The following is a 19,997-nucleotide window of genomic DNA, read 5'->3' as shown; positions in this document are numbered from 1 at the left end:
CAGCCACGATTTTAATTATGGAAAAACAAACTGCTCCAAAAGGAGTCTGCCTGCTCAGAATGGGCTGGATGGCCACAATTACATCTCTGATCATGTTCTCATCTGGCCAACTGTTGCATTGCATTTTGCAGTGAATAGTTAAAAGGAGATTCTCTTTCACGGCTTCTGAAATTCAAATTTATTACCAACTTCTCTCACAACATACACACGTCAAAGACCTTGAGAAAGAACACGCTGTGAAAATTATTTTGTGTTTACCTGCCTGGAAAATTGTATTCACACAGCAATTTAAATTAAAGCCAGACTTATTTCACTGTGGGTGGGGGGGAACTAATTTAATCCTGGGTTGGAGAAAATGCAAATTGAGGGGCTTCAAATGCAAATTTTATATAAAAAGGAAAAAGCATCTCCTGCTGAAAAGAGAACTAGAGATTAACATTCTGTGGGCAGGCCTACACTTTGTACAAGATTTTTACATAGGTTTAAAGTTTATCTTGCACCCATTGAAGACAGCTAATGGTACAGGATTACTACAACTGTTTCCTTCCATAAAAGTGTAGCTAAGATTGGGAATGAAAATTTAATTTCCTAGGTATGCCATTAGCAATTAGTAAATACATCGAGTCAGAACCAATGGTGTCCGTCTACTTTTTAGTTACTGTTTCAATAATGCTTTGGGGAAAAAAAAATACATTCCCTTAACTTACAGTGAAAAGAAAACTACAATATGGCCTTTTAATATTAAATCAGCCCAATCAGCTCTCCAAAAGATACGCAGCTGCTGAATTTACTGCTCAAGACATTATTTGTGTTTTACAAGAAAGTTTGAGCTGTATCATATAATGAGATAATAGGTGACTTTCCCAGGATTTCCAGCAGAGAAGGTTTCCACTTCGTTAGCATGAGATAATCACAGGGCACCTGTTCCAGACTGGGAAGTTCCTTTCAGGGGCAGGATCAGTCCCTGGCATTGTTTAACCTCTCCTCCACATTCTTCTTTCAATGGTGGGATTATACTGAAGCATCAGGTATAACTCAGCTACATTCATCTGCAAAAGGCTCCAAACTCACAGCAGTGAATCCCAGGCTGGGGTTAAGTTCTCCTTATTTGCTGAAGAGGGAGGGTTAACACATGAGATGAACAATTCCCAGTCAATTTACAGCAGCCGCCCACCCTCTCCATCCCAGATGGCTGACCCAGCCTAGAAAAGTTGTTGTTTAACCAGGAGAGGAGTTTGGAAGTTTTCCAACCGAACAGAGTTTTGTCAGGAAAACTCCCCAATTCATCAGACCGTTCATGTTTTGCAAAAACACCTCAAGTTCGACAGACTTTAAAAAAATGAAAATAATGGACAGAAAGGATGTTAAAGGAATGTGGATTTCAGTCACCAGAGGGCTGGGGACAGCATGTCCCACTGGAAACACCCTGAGCCGGGCTTTCCAAACCACTTCAGGGTTTCACCTCAAAACAGAACTTCTCGTGAACTTCCCGTGGTTTCAAGAGAAAATCAGGGCAGAAAGGAAAGTATTCCAATAGAACTCCCCATATAAATAAAATTACAAATAAAATATAATATATAAATAAAATGCGGGTGGTGGCAAACACGAGGGACATTTCCCAGCCTGCCTGCTTGCCCAGCCCTCGGGGCAGGGACACCGGGGGAAGGATGCGCCCTGGTGGGTCTGAAGCGCATCCCTGCTCAGCCTGGCACAGAGCTCTGCCTCACCCACCGGGCAGGGAGGGCAAATCCCTGGATATGGGAAACAATCCGAAGCCGAGGCTTTTCAGGGCAGCACAGAGCCCTTTGTACAATTGCCAGAGCTTTTCTCCCCCTCTCTCAGCCTCCCTCCAGACAGCTGGGATGTTAACACTGCTCCTTGTGCTGTCAGCCTCCTCCCTCACATCTGCACCAGAGGCAAAAGCTTCACTCACAGAATTGCCACAAGGACAGGATTTTTTAGGGGAACATCTTCCCCCACAGTCTGTTGATTATCCCTCAGCTGGGAGTGGTCTCCAATGTGGGTGAACAGTATCTTGCTCCTTTAAGAAGCCCATTAAGTGAATTCGTGTATTATTAGAAATCTGGTTAGCAGAAGGGAATGATCAGTCTGCACAGAACACGAGACAATTCATTTCTTCTTTTATGCACTAAAAATGTCTTACAGCAATGGCTTGGATCGTGGCCAGGTAGATAAGGGCAAGTTCATCCAGACCCCGAGACAATGTTAGTCCAACAACCTGTGCAAAGACCAAAAAGAAGATGTAAAAATCCAGCCAAAGTAAAACTCTATTATTCTCCATGGCTTCTTGTCGTAACAAGTTTTAAGTGCTAATTCCAAGCCTTACTGCAGTGAGCTGTACACATAATGTTATGTTAAACATGTTATTCCTCATCTGGGGAAGAACCACCTAAATTATCCTCGCCCTTGTGAAAAAATAAAGAACAAACAGCATATTGTATGGGATTAGAGATAGATTAACTCTGACAGCTTTATGTTATGACTCAGATATTGGTCGTGAATATAGTTAATGTAATAATTTGAAAATGCTATTACATAAAAATAACTTTTTAAAAGCATTTCTCCCCCTCCCTCCCAAGCACCCTAACACTGAAACACAATTAATAATTAAATACTATATCTTAACCTCCTTCACTCTGACATAAATCAATACTGCACTGTAGTTACTCTGGATTAATATCAGGCAAGACCTGAACACAGACAGAATTGTGACGGAGAAAATGGGTTGCTATTACCAGTATTTGCACACAGCCATCATACCATCATACCAAGGAAATTCTGATTTTGCTGCAGCATGTAATTCTTTCATAAAATAATGGAGGTAATGGAGGTATTATTAGGACCCAAAAATATATAAGCTTTTTTTTGTTGGTTTTTTGGGGGTTTTTTTGTTAAATGTTTCCCTCATTTGTGAGGGAAATGCGCAGCAGTGCTTAAGCCTTTCCGATCTCAGCCTTAAATACAGGAGATTTTGGTGAGTAGCTTGAGAGGCTCACCCCAAGGACAGTTTGCCATTTTGAATGAAATTTTTGCATGAATCACCAGGTATTTTGATCTCACCAAATTATACTCTTATGATACCCTTCTGTTAGAGTTGTGAACAGCCCTGGCTTGTGAGTGAGCTGATCTACCAGCTGATCTACCAGCTGATCTTTGTAAATTCAAGGAAGAGGAAAGCCCAAACTCTGAAAGATGGGCTGAAAATGTCAGAATATTTCATTCCTTTCCCAGACAGGTTTACCAAAATTTCTCTTGAAATTTATTGCAACAAATTCTAAGATTTGGTACACAGGTGCAGTAACAACAGCAAGAGCTGCGAAATGTGATTCCCAGGAAAGGTACCTGGACACATACAACATTCCTCAAGTTTTTAGAAAATCGGTGTGGCTTTAGTGACTTCTCAAGTACAGTGATCTCTGGTTTTCTACTGAAACATCAGCAAGGCATCGAGAAACCCAAATCCTTTGGGATGGTGTAAATAGCTAAGGAGGAGTACACTCAAAATTGAAGAAAAGCTCCTTCCAAACTGCTTTTTTTTTCTTTTTTTTTTCTTTTTTTTTTTTACCCTGTATTGACCTTTTTGCAAAGACAGGCTGTTTCTTACCATGCCCTTTAGTGTCAGATCTGTTAAGGGAGATCTGTTACCATGGAAATCTGGCCAAACATGTAAATCAACAGTGAGGAAACCCACAGGCAAAGATTTCTTAATCAGATCCAGGTGACTGTTCAAGTATGTATATATACTGTGCGCACTGCAAGAAAAACAAGTTGGAAAAAGAGGGGGGAGGTTATTCCTCAAACATAAAACATTTGTACTACCACCAAACGCAGAAACCCCACCAAAGCACGGCAAAATCCCACTGCCTGCCAAGGCCATGGCACTGCAGGGATGTCCCTGTGCACGTGTGCTCAACAGGCCATCAGAATTCTTTCATTTCCCAAATGAGGGGAGACAATGTGACCTTGAGTTTGGCCACTGACTCCTAAGAGTCCCCAGAGCTGTTTGAGATTTGGGGGCTGCTGCTGCTCCTGTCCCACAGATGAGAGGGAGGAGTAAGGAGGATTCCAGACAGAAATGAAAACCAAATTCCTTCGCAAATGTTTAAAAATTTCTCTGATTAATCAATAGTGCTGGATGTACAGCTTTCCTTTTTTAAACCATAATTATTTCAGTGTGTGTTATGATTAAAATGCAGCACTAAGGGTGGAGGAGAGAAAGTGGCTGCTATTTTAGGGAGGAGCCCAACATGGGCCTAAATATGATTGTATCTAAGTTCAGATGCTACACCCAACTCCACAATATCCAACAGACTTTTTTCCTGGACTTAGGACTAATGGTGAATTCTTCAGTGCCTTGGCTTGCAATGACTCTAGTGACATTCCATTTAAAAAATGTTGCAATTGCACTCAGAATATTTTTTTTTTTTCAAACACTCATCACAAACATATATATTTTCCAACTCCTTGGAAATCTCCAAGTGAGGCATTTAATTCTAGACATGTGGGTCAATAATAGCATCTAACCCTAATTACAATTGATTAGTCATTGTCTCATCCACTGCAAACCCAAACAGTGATATTCATTTAGCCTCTACATGTATATTCAATCATGCACTAATGAGATCCCTAAGGGAATTTGGCATATGCTTTACTAGTTTGACTTCTGACCCACTAGCAGCTGTATATTTATACTTTGCATTCAACCATTCAGCTGCATGTTTTTTCAATTATACCTTACCATGTGTACACTATCAGAGGATATCATTCAAAATGAAGTACACTTGGAAGACATTAAAATAACTAATTTACATCATTATTCACGTCCTTTAAAATGTACTTTATGTGTCTTCCTGAACCTGAATTATGATAATTTGGAGGTCACCATCACTTCTTTCCCATTCTTGTAAAAGTGGCCCTGTTTTCTCCATCCCTAAAGACTCCACTACAAGAAGTACATGCTCAGGATAAAGTCACTTTAATCCTGGTCTCAATCACGGCTTGACTGTTGGGAGGATAAAAAAGGAAAGCTTCACTCAACCACAGACACACCAGACATCCCAGCCTCTCTCCCCTCTCCATCCTGGCTGATTGCTCTCACAAGGATTGGCCATTTGTGCAGCTCTGTCAGAACACAAGGGCTGAACAAAAGGAGGCCAAAGTTGAGCCAAATATGCTTAAGATCCACACAACCTTGGAATTACACTTGTTCCCACACCTTTTCACATTTTATTTTTTCCTAAATATAGATAAGGGTTCAGGGCACTACATTTGGGCTGAGTGACCAGCAAAATCCCTTGAACACTTGCCAGATCCTGTTTTACCACCTCTGTGCTTAACACAGTGTAACACCATCACCTCCTGGGGCTTTTTCTACTCCGTTCTCTGTGAAAGTATCAGTGGCAGCTGCCTCTGACCTGCAGAGCTGAGCTTGAGCTGTTGCCATGAAAAAGGAACCAAGCTGAAAGTGGAGAATAAGAAATCAATGCAACTGTGCCCAGAGTTATGTTCATGCATTGGACACAACTTCAGAAAGCAACCAGAGGTTGGTATTTAATCTGTTCAGGAATCATGGAAGAGGCCAGCAGGTATCTTTCAGGGAACAAATAAATCAAAAATTTTAGATTTTTAATTTTAAAAAAAAAAAAAAAAGGTTCTAAACCATCTAGAGATACAGAGCACTGTCAAATAGGATTCTTATATTCTGGTAGAAAGATCCCAGAATTGCTGGTGGATGCCGTGTGTGTAACTTCAATGCTTTCTTCTCAGAAGACATTTCTTTAGATGAGGAAATGGCATTGAGATCTATAGGAAAGGGAATTCTGCCCTAGAACAACACTTCACCTAGTGCCAAAGGACATACAAACTCTGCTGTCAGTTAGACACTTTTGTCCTCTAGCAGATTAGAAATGGTCATTCTAGAAAACAGAATTATTTAAACTTTAAAGCAAAAAGGATCATATTATTTAATTTCCTGCTCTAATCTACCTGTACAGGATTTAACAGAGGAGTGATGACTAAATGCCAGACCTACACAATTTGTAGGATGAAGAGTAAAAGTGATACATCGCAGCAATTTCTGCAACTCGCTGAGTTGCCTGAAAAACCCCGAGTTCTGGTGCTCACAGACTGTGCCCATCAGATAGACCAAATGCTAAATTTAAATTGTCCAACAAATCCTCGTGTAATCCAACCCTCTCCACTTCCAGTAAAAGAAGGGTAAAAAAGAACCCAGGAATAGGACTGGCAGGGTTGCACAAGCCTGGCCTTCAGCAGCAGTGGTCAGAGCTGGTTGTCTGAGCCTCTCAGGCCTTCAAAAGTCACCACAAATCTCTGCCCCGGTGCTAAAACAGCTGGAAATCTGCTCTGGTGTGGGCAAAGGAGAGTTTGCACAGGGAAACTCCCGAGATAACTGCTCAGCAGGCACCTGCCAGTCCAAACCTGCTTCTTAGCAGCACCAGGAGAAAGGGAGGACAGGTTTGGGGAGGCAGAAGGAGGTGATAGGCAGCAGCAAGCACGAGGCATGGATTTGTGACCTCTGATGTTCTTTTCGTAATGATCCAGACATGCATGTGTTTAACTCTTCACTGCACTGCACCCAGCATGGGGAGTAAAGGCAATATGGAACTGCACACCAAAGTACGGAATTCTCATTTGGTTTCCCCTCCATGGCTATTTGCAATGGCTGAAGAGATTCAAATTCCTACAGCCACACAGAGAATATCCTTGAACACAAGAAATGAAATTCTCTGAACTGTTCTGCTGAGAATTCCAGTGACATCATTAATCATCACCAATAATCCTCCACAATAAGGCTGAAGTTTGAAGAATCATGGAAAAATAGAAAGGAAAAAAATAAGGAGAATAAACCAGCTCAAATATCAAAGTTCCTGATTTTTGTTCGTTCAAATTAAATTCTTTAAATTTAACAAATATTTGAGAAGGACGGGGAGACAGAAGATGAGAGAATTAATATGAGACTTGTTTAGTAAATTTATAGCAATAGCAGTGTTTCATTAGGAGAGTGTTACCGGGAAAGCATTACAAAAATACCACTGAGCAAATTAACTTAATAAAATATTATCACTCTTTTGATAAAATATTACAACTCTTACTATCAGTGCTGTTCTCCACCATGTTACTCTCTGCAGGAGACTCAAATCCAAAGTTATGACACCATACCCTTGGATAATATGGAGTTCCACTGCCAATATTCTGTGTTTAGTGTCCTGTTCACATTACAATCTCAGTTTTTGCACTGTGGCATTGTTTGTGGTCGGTCAATTCAGTACCAGACCCAGCAGACACAAGTAGGCTACTCCATAGGCATTTTTCCAACACACACAAAAAAAAAGGTTTATCCTGGCATTACAGACTAAACTGTTTGTCTTATGCTTGTGCTTCAAATGGGGGCACTGGAAAAATGGCCTGGAAGCCAGCATTTTGAAAAAGACCCAGGTCAATCTTTATTCCAAACACACACAGATGCATTTATTTCCTGATTTCCTTTTCCAGAGAACAACAAAGAGAATTCTAGGAAGCATGAATCTGTTTCATATTGAATGAAGTCCAATACATTTCTGGGAATCCTGGTCAAGTTCTTCACAAACAAGTAAAGCAGTGGGCCCTGCAAGGCAAGGAAGGGTCATCCAGAGAAACCAGGTAGAGCTTTATCTCCCCAGGGAGGATTGAAAATAATTCTGTAACAGCACGTGCTTAACCCATCCATCAGGACTGACCCTGCCTCTCAGACCAGAGGGAGAAACTGAAGGGAAAATGCCAAATTTGCTGGGTTTTTTTCTTTAATCCAAGGAGGAAAAACACATTAACATAGAATCACATTTTCATCCAACGTGCCCAACTGTTCAGCTAAGACCTCTGTGGGAGTGATGTGAACCATCTTAGAATGAATCCAAGCCAGAATAGCTTGAGGAAGTCCAGGCCTGACAGAAGTGTCTGAACTGTCTTCATCTACTTCTAAAGCAGAACAAGCTCAAATTCCACATCACACGCAGCCTCTTGTTCAAGGAATCCTGGAGTTACCTCCAAGTCACCCCTCCATTTAAAGTTTTGTCTGAAAATTCATCCTGGGTTTCTCTGTTCTATTTGTGCTGCCAAGCAGGAGTTTCTCATACGGTGGCTACACCTTCCTTGAGATGACTGTTTCAAAAACGCTGAATAATATATTCCTAATTAAGCTACATCCCATCCTTGGAGCTTAATTATTTCACCGACAAATTAAGACATATTGTTAGCCCAAGGCATGGAGGTCTGCTAAACAGGGCTGGTGTTATGGAATCAAGAAATACCTTGGGTTGGATAGAAAAACAAAGAGTTAATATGATTACTGGGATATGCCAAAGGTATCTGAGGGGAGTTTAAACCTTAAATTTATAAGCAATCACCTGGAAAGTCTTTGTAAATACCTCCAGCCCATTATCAGACTGTTAATTGCCCTGATTGAGAATGAGGACACTGCTGGGAATACAGTGTGCATCAGTCTGTAAGGCAGGCATGTGATAAAGGAATAAAACAGTGACCTGGCTGCAGCTTTTGCCTCTAATTCTGGGAAGGCGACGTGGCCTCGCACCACATGATCGATCTGAAAAAGAGAAAAGCAACATTTTGGGGGTGATTACATCTTGAAAATTCAGTCCTGGAAAAGGGAAAGGCAGTGTCATAGCTCTAAAAAAGACAAGAGAGCTTCTAAATTACTCATGAAGTGTTGAATCCCAGTCCTAGCAAAGCCAATGGCGAAACTCCCACTGAAATTCAGGATCTGGCATATAAACAGTAAGAAAAACAACCAACCTTGAACCAAACCCAGGCCAAATGCTAAGCATGCAGCTCCTCAGTCAGGAGAGGAAGGTGAAAGGATGACTTTTTTCCTGTGCAACACCCTCTGCATGTCCTCTAGTCTCTCCCATTCTGCATGGATATCCTCACTGGAATTCTACCAGAAGCATCATCTTGGCCCAAATCCCTACATCAGCTTTCTCTATCACAGTTATGATAAAGCACGAGGTGTGTTGTCATCCTGATAGATGCTTCATGCATTCATCGCAGGAAACAAAATGTATACCCTGAGAAGCAATTATTGCTATAAAAGAAGATCAATATAAGCTCTGTCTTATGCTGAATTTATAAATCAGCTTGTCCTTTCACTCCAGAGTGGTTACCATTACTCACAAAACAAAGTATCAGGTAGAATAATATGGGCTTTTAAGACAATAATTCAGCAGGTTTTGTGGCCTCTTGGAAATATCCCATCAGAGGTGACAGTAAAAGCTAAGGAGGCAAAACTACAGCTACTCAAGAGCACTGAGTATATTTGGCAGTACTTATTGACAGCAAATCACATTAGTATTTAATCTTAACAGCATGAGTCTGGTCCTGAACCACATGACGAAGCATACACATGTGAACACGGCAAAGAAAAGATGCATGACTGTTCTCCCTGTGATCAGCATCAAAGTCAGAGTTCAAACGTGCGCATGCACCAGAAATGCAGCTCAGGCCTGAATTCTGCAGTCCTGCAGAATCTCTTCAGAGCACAGGGGCAGCTCATAGATTCAGAAATAAATCCGTAAATAAAAATCATATACAGGTGTGTGCTATGAAAACACTGCTACACAGACTGTTACAGGAGTTAGGAAGTTTGCCCTTAATTCAAGCCATGGCCACATGAGGGATGCATCTAGAAACTCGTTTCTGTTATTTTTTATTTCACAGTTTGTAATGATGTCATGCCATCCTTTGTCTCCGTTGTGCAGTATATTTCTTCTTATAAAATTTGAAAATACAGTGTAAACCCCCATTAAATATACAACTAAACAAGAATTTGCAGAACGAGGGACTTGTTAATTCTTCATTTGGACCCTACCTAAAACAGTTTTCAAAATCCAACTGATTTCTTTCGCAGCTGTATTCCAAAAAATATAGAGCTTTTTGAAGAGATCAGTTTTAATTTTACAAAGTTTGATCAAACTGTTCAAATTTTATGGAAATAATTCATCTTGGGGTGCTGATCAAGCAATAGAAAGAATCCCTAAACATGTCCTTTCTTTTTTTAGTTTGTTTTCATAAAACTTTAGGTGTGAGAAAGCAGTAGCTTTGAAATGACAGAGATAATAAAAGCAATGTACCCTGCACAGTGCACATAACACTGTCTCTTCCCTTGGCTCCCTGTGTGTTTTCTGTCCATACCACCTCAAGAAAACCACATGGGATATTCCAAGGGTGTTTTAACGAGACACTTTCCCTAATATTCCCAACAGTACTTCAAGCTGACTTTTGCTATGGGTCCTAACAAGACCGTTCATTTTTTCCAGTAATTTCTTTAATGATTCAGGAACGCCTTGTTCTCAGCCAGAAGAAAGGAAAGGATTTTTAAAATCGTCTTTTTGAAATGCCTTAACTCTCATTGTACATTTTAAATGTGGAACGACAGTGAGCCAGCCAAGAAAAACTACTGACTGCCTGTATCCCGCCTGGAGCTTAGATAAGTGTATTTACCTGCTCAGAATTCAGCACACAGAAACTTCCCTCTCAAAAGTGTTCTTGCAAAGCAACACACAAGATTTGCTATTTTCCTTGAAAAACGCTGGTGCTCTGGACCATGTATCTATTATTTTGTATTGACATTATTTAGCTTCATGTCTGGTTGTAGCAGTTATTTTTAAAATGGGACACTTTTTGGTCCTCGCCCAAACCTGACCGGAAAAATTTAAAGCACACACATCCCACCTGCTGCAAAAGCAGTTTTTAGCCACAAGGTTAAGGATGGGCTGGAGGTGGGGTGGGAAGCCAGGCTGCAGGAGGAGGAATGACTGTGCCCCCGAAGCTGTGACACAGAGGAATGGCAGGTTGGTGTGGCCAAGCAGAGAGCACAGGAGGGATCCCAAATCACAGCTCAGCTTAGGGTGTGTCCGGGCTTCCCGATCCAGGAGGATTTCTGCTTCTCATTCAGTGACTGTTCCATATGGAATGTTTCAATGCAGGGATGCCCCGAGGCATTTCCTGGCCGTGTTCTCCCATCTCCAGGCTTTTAAAGAGGTGGGTGGTGCTGAGTCAGGAGCGATTACAGCCGGAGTTTGTGACAGACCGAACCCACCTGCTCTTGGGGCTTTCCAGGGGACACCCACAGGTCTGGGGCTGTGTCCTGCAGCCTCTCCAGAGGCCCCTGCAGCCCAGCCCTGAGGGCAGCCAGGGTTTCCACAGGCTGGGCAAGGTGACACAAGGAGACCCAGAAGCTCCAGGCTTAAGCAGTCTCCAAGGTCTTGCTGACACTTTTGGACTCAAGCCTAAATACCGGTGTGCACATGTAGAAACATGTACATGTTTCTTTAAATTTGATTTGATTTCTCAGTGTTTTAGTTCTGACTGCCTTCTTGTAAATAAGAAAATTCATTTTATAGTGAACCCTGCTTGGCTTTGAGTTTTACTGGTAAATTAAATTAACCCAATACTGTTCGATTCTTCGTATTCAGGGAAAGAACTGAGGTGATGGGATAATGTGTTACTATATTACTACTCTGCCAATGAGCACAACTGATCCACAGAATACAACATGTATCATGTTCACCTCAAAGACTGTTTCAGCCTCCTGCTAAAGCAAAGAATGCAGCCTATTTGCCCGTAAGATAATTACAATAATCATCACCACCACCATAAAAGGAAGACATGCCCTGTATATAATCCCCCATCTCTACACAAATTAGTCTTATGTAACAGACACAACACTCATCTAATTGTTAATTGGTTTCAGCAGCCTGGTACGTCCCATGATCTTATGGATGTGTTTCAGGTCTGAATTGCCAGTGAAGGTATCCCAAAGAGCAGCAGTCTCGGAGCCTGTCTGTGTCTCCAAACACTCACCAGTTTTCCTGTAGCACTCTGGCCTCCCTCATTCAACCACAATCCAGGTACCATGGCAGAGAAATATGGTCCCCAAACACCAGGCACAAAAATGGGGGTTTCACTGACCTGCAAAAACAACAGAAAGCTCTCGTGAATCAAAGGGCTTGTCAAAGTAGGAACTTCACAATTAAAGCTTGGCAGCTATCAGAGTCCAAAATCAGACAATTCCTGCTTCTCCTCTGGAATTACCAACATAAGTGGAGACGTACACGTAGAAATTTACTCTAAAAAATATGGAAAAAATGTTTTCCCCAATTAGCATAATTTTTAGATGACAAGACACAGCCCACAACCCACTCAACCCCGCTGACAGAACAGCTGGGCCTGGCCAAACAGAGAGCCAGAAATTTCAAGAACAGGAGCTGTATTTTACAGGGAGAAGGAAACTGCCTCATTTCTCCAGAAAAAGGCCTTATTTAGAGTGACCAGTGGGATACAACACTCCGCTCTATTGGCATGAGCAGACACAGGCACTGTGATCGGCCACAGCAGTTTCCAGAGCAGCCATACTGTACATTTGGAGGGTTCAGAATCAGGAGGGAATCCTGCTGACAGAGGACAGTGATGTCCTTTGAGATCTGCAGCCCAAGCTCCAGTGCCCTCACAGCACTGCCAGGAGAGTCGGGTGCCTCAGGCGGAGGCTGCGAACCTGGGCTGGGATCTGCTTGGGCTCCACAGCAAACGTGCCTGGGTAAACACCAGACTCTGCCCCACGCTTAGGCTTAGCTTTACACAAACCATTCCTTCCTTCACACCTGTGAGGGCAGATCAGGCAGATATCTGAGCAGTGTCTCCCAGGCACGGGGCAGGGCTGTGCTCCATCACTCGCACACAGATATCCCCAGCACAGTGACAGCCTGGCCCCTGCACCCCCTCTTTTGTGGTTAGACCACTCAGGATGTGGGAGACACTGCTTCATTTCCTTTCTCTCCTTCACAAGAGGCAAATTACCAGTTTATAAGGGTGGACGGCATCTTCCTTCCTCTTCCAAAGTGGTTTCACTTTCAATAGACCAGACAGACTTTCCTTCTGGTTCAGCAGAACACTGTCCAGTCTAGCAAGTAAGGCCCAGCACACACCAGGAACCGGGATGCTGGCACTTGGATCCCAGTACTTGCTCCAAAGACAAACTGTGAATTCCCCACTGGTTGAACAGGGAATTCTTGCAGCAGGGGCTGGAGGACACATGCCATCCATGCCCTGCCACGCTTCTCTTGGAAGCAGGATCCATGTTTTCCCTTCCAAGACCACATATATACACTAACACAAGTCAGACACAGCTGTGATTTCACCGGGAAAAGAGAACAGCACTGCAGTCCTACCCCATCCCATGATTTATGCTGCACTTCCCACTGATGATGGCTAAATCTGCAACTGTTGTTTTCTAGGAGGGGGGAACTACTAGCAGAGAAGCATACAAGAGAATTAAAAATTCCCTAACAAAATCAGTCTGTGTGTTTCCAATGCTGAAGAGCAAAAAGAGAGGTCTTAGTCAATGGGACAATAGGGTTGTTTGTATTTAGACCTCACTCCTCAACAGCAGAATTCTAGACCCATTGAAGGATGCTCAAGGTTTGCTGTTGAATTCAATAAAGCCTGGATTTCAAACCAAAACAGTTTGGAGAATAATTAAAAATTCAGGCCTGTTCCTGTTAAACTTGATGCACGTTCTCTCCATATTTAAACAGGCTGAACTTTAAAGGCAGTTTTTACTAGCCACTAGGGAATATGCTCCAAGATGCAGTTTACTGGCATTTGTGCATCACACATGTTTAGTAAATACAGCAGCAGGGAGGTTTCTGCACAAACAATAGTCTGCTCAAGCCATAAACTTACAGTACAGCTGAATCTTGTCAGGAAGCTAAGTAGGAAAACAAAACAACAAAAATTTGTTTTTCAAACTACATCACCACAGTGTAAGAAATGATGATTTCTCTCAGGAACACATCTAAAAAATCTGGGAATCCTGCTTGGTTCTCCCTTATCAGCTCTGATGCCCTGACCTACTCTCCCTACAGATGTACGTGTACACGTGTCTGTGCAAGATTTTGGCTGACTAAACCCATTAAAGAGCAAGAATAGCTGCACTGAATTTACAAAGGCATTTATGACTCCAAGTGGACGAAGCTGCGTCAAAAACATTGCAAAGACATTTGGTTTTGTTTTGTTTTCTCTTAAAACTACAGATTAATACAGCTTTGAGTTTTCATCACCTCGATGGGGCAAGCCTTCTTTTACGATTTCAATAACAAAATGAAGTGCAACAAAAAAGCAAATCCTAAAACAAGCTGATTTTTAAGACCAATTCCACTTCACTGACCTTGCTGAGAGCACAGCATGTGGTCAAAGTTACCACTCAGTGTCTGCTGGTGATGGGAGCATGGGAAGAACCCAAACATCCCAACTCATTCCGCCCCTACAGCCACAGACACAGCACAGTGTCCCAGGAGGTGACAAGAAACATTTAGGGCAGAAGGGTTTTGAAGGCTTATCTCAAAATATTTGTGATGTAGCAAACTTTGCAGGGTTCTGCAGTTCTGCTGAAGGAAAAATCTCGAAATGGCAAAGGGATCAAGCTTAAAATCCAACTGCTGTGTCACCTGACAAAAACAAGTAGCCCAAGGACATTAAAGGCATCAAGATGTTTTATGGAATCAGGAGAAAGTCTAAACATCAAGAAAGACAATAGAGTTTATAAAATAAAAAACAAAACCCACACCTTTTTTTTCTGTCATTAGTCCACAATTTACCAAATTGTCCCGTAAGTCTGACAACACCAAAATGTCTAGACTCATCAAAAGACCAAATTCTCCCTGCAGCCAGTACTTCTGGCCTAGTGTTTTGGACACTGACAGGAATTTAGGACAGGATATTTCCATGCTGGCTCTTCTCACATTACACTGAGACCTTCCTATCCTCTTACTACTGAAGTATCATTTGTACACATTCCAGCAAACTTTCAACACATGAACAGAGCAAACGAGGGCATTGGGAATTGCCACACTGATGGATAAAGCCGGCAGGGCACTTAGTTATCAGTTTCGTTGCTGTGGGAACTTTCAACTGGATTAAAGAGCACTGGCTGTCATGCTGGGCTTTACTGATGAGAGGGCACAATCAGATTTCCCATCTCCCCCTTTCACTTAAGGAGTTTAATTCACATTTTGCAGATTCTGGGCTTTGATGCACATGGAAATGAGGAAAATTGGGAATAACAAACTTCCCAAAACAGACACGCAATCTTTGAGAAGCAACAGGGTGAGCATCCTCCTGTAGCTATATGCATCAGAAAAAGCAAATGGTTTCCATTTCCCCTCCTTGAAATATTTGGACGGTGATTAAATCTTTCAAGCCACGCAGCAGCTGGCATTTGTATTTTCATGATAAAAGGTCCTAATTCTGTTTGAGTATACATCCCACTCAACCCCACTAAAACACATGACTAGACAGAGGCATAAGGTTGGAGAAACAGTGCAAAGTTTGCTGCAGAACTCAGAGGAAAAGCACAATTTGCCAGATCCAGGGCTATTTTGGTTACAATAACACCATGTCTCTTTTACAGCCTTCAATTGCCTTCAGACATTCTCATGGTGATATAGGAGGATCAATGTCATTATTTTTTTTTCCTTTAATGAGCTTAAGAAAATCCTTAATCTTTGTAGTAGAAAAACAACATGTGTTTCAGATTTATGGGCAATTGATTTTGATTTTTAAAGCAAATAAGAGATGTCATCCTTCTCTGGAAGTTAAAATACAAATTCAAAGGGAGCCTAAGATTTTCTGCCTTCCTTTTAACTGAAATTCCTCCTGTGACACACTCCCACTGTGAGACATAGTAACAGTTATTATCTTTTATATAGAGTGAAACTGAAACACAGAGAGGATATCCTCTGCTAGAGGTGAGAGTGATCTCTGCACAATTAATGCAGCAGGAATTTGAAGAGAGAAGACGGGAGGAATCTGAACCTGTTCAGACTTTGAGTCATAAGCTGCATCTATAAATATTTCAGCTGAACGTGTTCACACAGGGACTGTTGCCCTGATGGGTGATGGTGCCAGCTTCGACAAGGATTACACCCAGACATGCAATTCCCATCTCACATTTACTCTGTCAGGGGATGGGGGAGAATCCTTTTGAGCCAGGAAATGCCACCTTTCCCTGCCTCCTCAACACACACATTCCTGCTTGCTCAGCCCCATCGTTTTGGATGAAACGAGCACTGAGCAGTTCCAAGATTCCTGCTCATTTGATGGGATAAAAAAGAGCTGCACACCTCCTGAAAGGGAGAAGAAGGGAAATAAAGTTCTCTCTGGGCGGGTTTAACCTCAGCGTGTGCTTTATGAAAGATCATACTAATATGTAAGATACGTAAACATTATAGAGCAATCAGAAACAAATGAAAGGATGAATTCAGTTTAACAATATTCAGCTGTGGTGCAACTGCCAGAAGGCACTTTTTGTTATGAATAGATCATTTGGATGAGTTACAGGCCAGACTTGAACCCTGGCGTGCGCTGGGAAAATCAGTGTCAAACTACCTAAGATCAGAAGGTATCAGCAGCACATCTGGCAGCCCACAGGAATGAAAAATGTTTTTAAAATATAAAAGGCTATATAGAACTAAGGTAAATTAAGAAAGGACCTGCTTAAATGGCATTAATATGAGATCTGTAATGTATTTAATTTAGATTAGTCCTTCCCACTTGCCTCTCCCTTTAAAACAAAGGCAGGCAAAAAATAAAAATCAACTTCTGTTATAAAAGTCTACCTGGCAAAAAAGCAGGAGAGGCTAATTCACAGCTCATGTGAGTGAATCAGAGGAGTCAGTGCCTCTAACCCAAGTACAGCTCTCAGGACTGTCCCTGGATCAAAGGACAGGACAGAGCACAGACCTCCACAGACAAGCATCACCTGGGCACCCAGCCACGCCATCAAATGAGCAAGTGGCACTGGGAGATTTGTTTCACTTGGCTTTGTTTTCCTGGACCAGCCATAATGCTCAGGCACATGCTTCTGTTTCCTCCTCAGCTTTATGTAAATGTTACGGCAACCAGAGACAAGACAAAATAAAACACGCCACACTGGAGAGAGCAGTTCTGTGCAAGTATGAATTTCAGCAGAATTTTCTTCCCCAGTTGACACCATCTGTTGCTGGTGTAGGCTGACACAAACTCCTTCAATAAAACTAACAGAGAATTTGGAGAATTTGGCTAACACCTGAAAAGCAAATCTTTATATTAACAAGGCACACTGCTACATCCATCTTCTGCCATTTTAATTTCTGCTTTTTAATACTGAGCTTCTGATATGTGGCAGCACTCTGCTATCACTATCAGATTCTCTATTTATTTGCAATATGCCAGAGAGACAGGAAATCATTTCTGTGGGATTGTTCTTGACTTACACTCACTTCCATGAAAGCAAGTTTAATCTTTTATCCTACTTTTAAAGAGTCACATTAGAGTCAGAACTTTTTAAGGTAATTATTTGCCAAGGAGAAGCTAGGTCAGAAAATTTGTTTGAAAATCACCTCCCTTATCAGCCTCTATTGCCAGAAATTCAGAATAACAGCTGCTTTTGTTAGGCTAAGACAGGTATGAAGAAAAGATCTAAGATATTAATGGAGAGAGCAGAGAAAGAAACAAGGAAAAGCACCAAATCAGTCACCAACTAATAAATGCTCTTTACAGTTCTAGACTTTGATCATTGACAAGTCAAATACTTTCATTAACTTTTCTGCTGACTTTTAACTTCCAAAGTTTCTGACTGACTGTGGATTGAGAATACTGACAGTCATTCAATTCAGAGGCTTTACATCGATGCATAAAATCCTGCCTTAAGAAAACTGTATCATTTTGCTTCTGCTGACAGATGGGTCTTATAGAGCTACTCGACCCCAACTCTGACAAAGAATGAAAGAGATTCATGAAAAAAAAAAGGGAAAGAACTCAAAGGGAAACCCAAGAATGTTTCATTTCTAGGTTTCTGGTTCAAACTTAGGTCATAGTAATAGCTACTGAATGTGTGATTTAATAACAGCACTTGCTGGTGATGGCATACAGATATACATACATATATATAAACTGGGCAGAGCTGGGGCATGAAATTGTGTTTTCAGTGAACTACTCTAAAACTGCCATCCTGGCATTATTTCTCAAGCACAAAATGGGTTTAAAACTAAGCTTCCCCATAACTCTGGAGGCTATTTTCTAAGTTAAATGTATGGTGCACCAAGTCAACTTCTTAAAATATGTCTATTAGTAGTAGTAATTAAATCCTAAACACAAAGCAGTATTCTAGCTTCACCCTGATGTAAGATATATTTAAGAAAATAAGGTCTTGGAACACAAGTAATGTACTTCAGGACACAAAGGAAATTAAACTTTATTAATATTCTGATTCCTACAGGACATACACTGCCAGCAATTTATTTGCTTATATTTTAAGCTCAGGTCCCCTGGCCATCATGGGTTTGCTATGCAGCTGCATAGCTTGTGGTGGGCAAGTCACCAGCCCTGCTCCACGTGACAGGCTGGCATCCCCTGAGCCATCCTCAGTGACAGATTTACTCTGCCCTGATATTAAGACCAGACCACAGAAATTTTTGCACAGAGCTCACTTTATCCCACTGGAAGGATGGGAGTCACTCAAGTGACAACAACAACAACAACAGAGAGAGAACGAGGACCTTGGGGTTCTGCTTGAGCTCACCCACCCACGGATGGTTTTGGTAACCTGTTTACTGGCAGCTGAAGAGTCCTGGCTTAGGGGATACAAAACACTTCCATGAATGCCTCACTGAATATGCACCTCATCACCTATTGCCAAGGCTGTGCCACAGAGACCTGGAAAATCCAATCCCTGTATTAATTACCTCCCAGACAAAACTCTCAGTACAACCTCACACTAGGAGACACAAATGAATTCCTGGGGACTACTGTTACCTCTTACTCCAAGTAGTAACCTGTGTGAGAAGGGCAGCAAAATGTGCATGACACACATGCAGAACTATTTCTAATTTTCTGAATTCTCCATAAAACATTAACTGGTCTACAAACTAGAGGCCAAACCAGGTACGTGATTAATGTGCAATAAAGAAACCACACTCCCAGGGCAACTTGATTGCTTCATCTCTGAAAATATTTCAGGTGAGTTATACACTGGGACTATATACTGCACCCCAGCTCTATATCTAACAAGAATTAATTTGAGCAAAACTTCAGCCAGTTTATTAAACATTTGCACAGTTAGATTTTTTTCAAGGCTAAATAAGGAAAGGTATTTGAAAAATATTAAAACTTATGATTTTTAATAAAAGAATAGGTTGACTCATGATCATATTAGTTACTCAACTTTTACTGAGTTTATATTCATTGGTATAAAGAGGAATTAATCTAGACCAGCATAAGTAGTTTATATTTACTGGTATAAAGAGAAATTCATCTAGAGAAGGAGAAGACGAGGAAGATACTGGCTCTTAAAAGTTAAAACACATCAATTAAAAGATTGTTTAAAATTGACAACAACAAAAAGTCATATTTACAAAAAAAAACCCAAAAAACCACTCCTGTTTTACTCCACTGTATTTTAAAAATGCAACAGATCGGGCAGGGAATAAAGAGGTCAGAGACTGCACTTGTATGAGCAGCTTTTCTGGAGATCTGCCATTAAAACCAGTTTGAAGCTGCATTTGTGAGAAGAGCTTGTGCCAGTGGATGCTCTGGGGCTGAACTAACCCATTGCTGGGACCCCCTGCACCTCCTGAGGCCCATTTTCAGGCAGCAGCCAGGCCCAGCCTCTTCATCTGAGCTGGCTGTGGGTATTTTTTCCAATCAGCTGCATCAATTTTCAGCCCAGGGTATATTTGGCATTAGAACGTCTTAGGGTACAGCCACATGAATAAATTATTACGGACAAAACTTGGAGGTCAGTTGCCCAGCAAAACCACCTCTACTCATCATCTCTCTGTGGTGTATGGTGTGACAGATCCCAGGGACCTGGCACATTCCACAGGAAACCAGGGCCAGGAGTGCTGCTGGGGAGTTGCTGACATGGTACA

The 19,997-nt window shown here is 41.6% G+C and overlaps 1 protein-coding gene across 8 annotated transcripts in view; it reads right to left on the bottom strand.

The window, feature by feature from the left end:
• The window catches only part of FGGY (FGGY carbohydrate kinase domain containing), a 127,195-nt gene that overhangs the window by 29,426 nt on the left and 77,772 nt on the right, over positions 1-19,997 (bottom strand). For all 8 annotated transcript variants that reach the window (XM_066192916.1, XM_066192914.1, XM_066192913.1 and 5 more), the window contains 4 exons: positions 11,896-12,003; positions 8,559-8,620; positions 3,626-3,773; positions 2,165-2,239 (listed from right to left, as the gene is read on the bottom strand). In XM_066192916.1, the coding sequence (XP_066049013.1) occupies positions 2,165-2,239; positions 3,626-3,773; positions 8,559-8,620; positions 11,896-12,003 (393 nt within the window). The remainder of the gene's footprint in view (positions 1-2,164; positions 2,240-3,625; positions 3,774-8,558; positions 8,621-11,895; positions 12,004-19,997) is intronic.

The sequence above is a fragment of the Chamaea fasciata genome, unplaced genomic scaffold, assembly GCF_029207755.1.
Source record: "Chamaea fasciata isolate MVZ Bird 193981 ecotype frontalis unplaced genomic scaffold, bChaFas1.0.hap1 SCAF_10, whole genome shotgun sequence".
NCBI classification, from domain to species: Eukaryota; Metazoa; Chordata; class Aves; order Passeriformes; family Sylviidae; genus Chamaea; species Chamaea fasciata.
The sequence above is the reverse complement of the archived record's forward strand: the minus strand, read 5'-3'. Positions and strand labels throughout refer to the sequence as shown.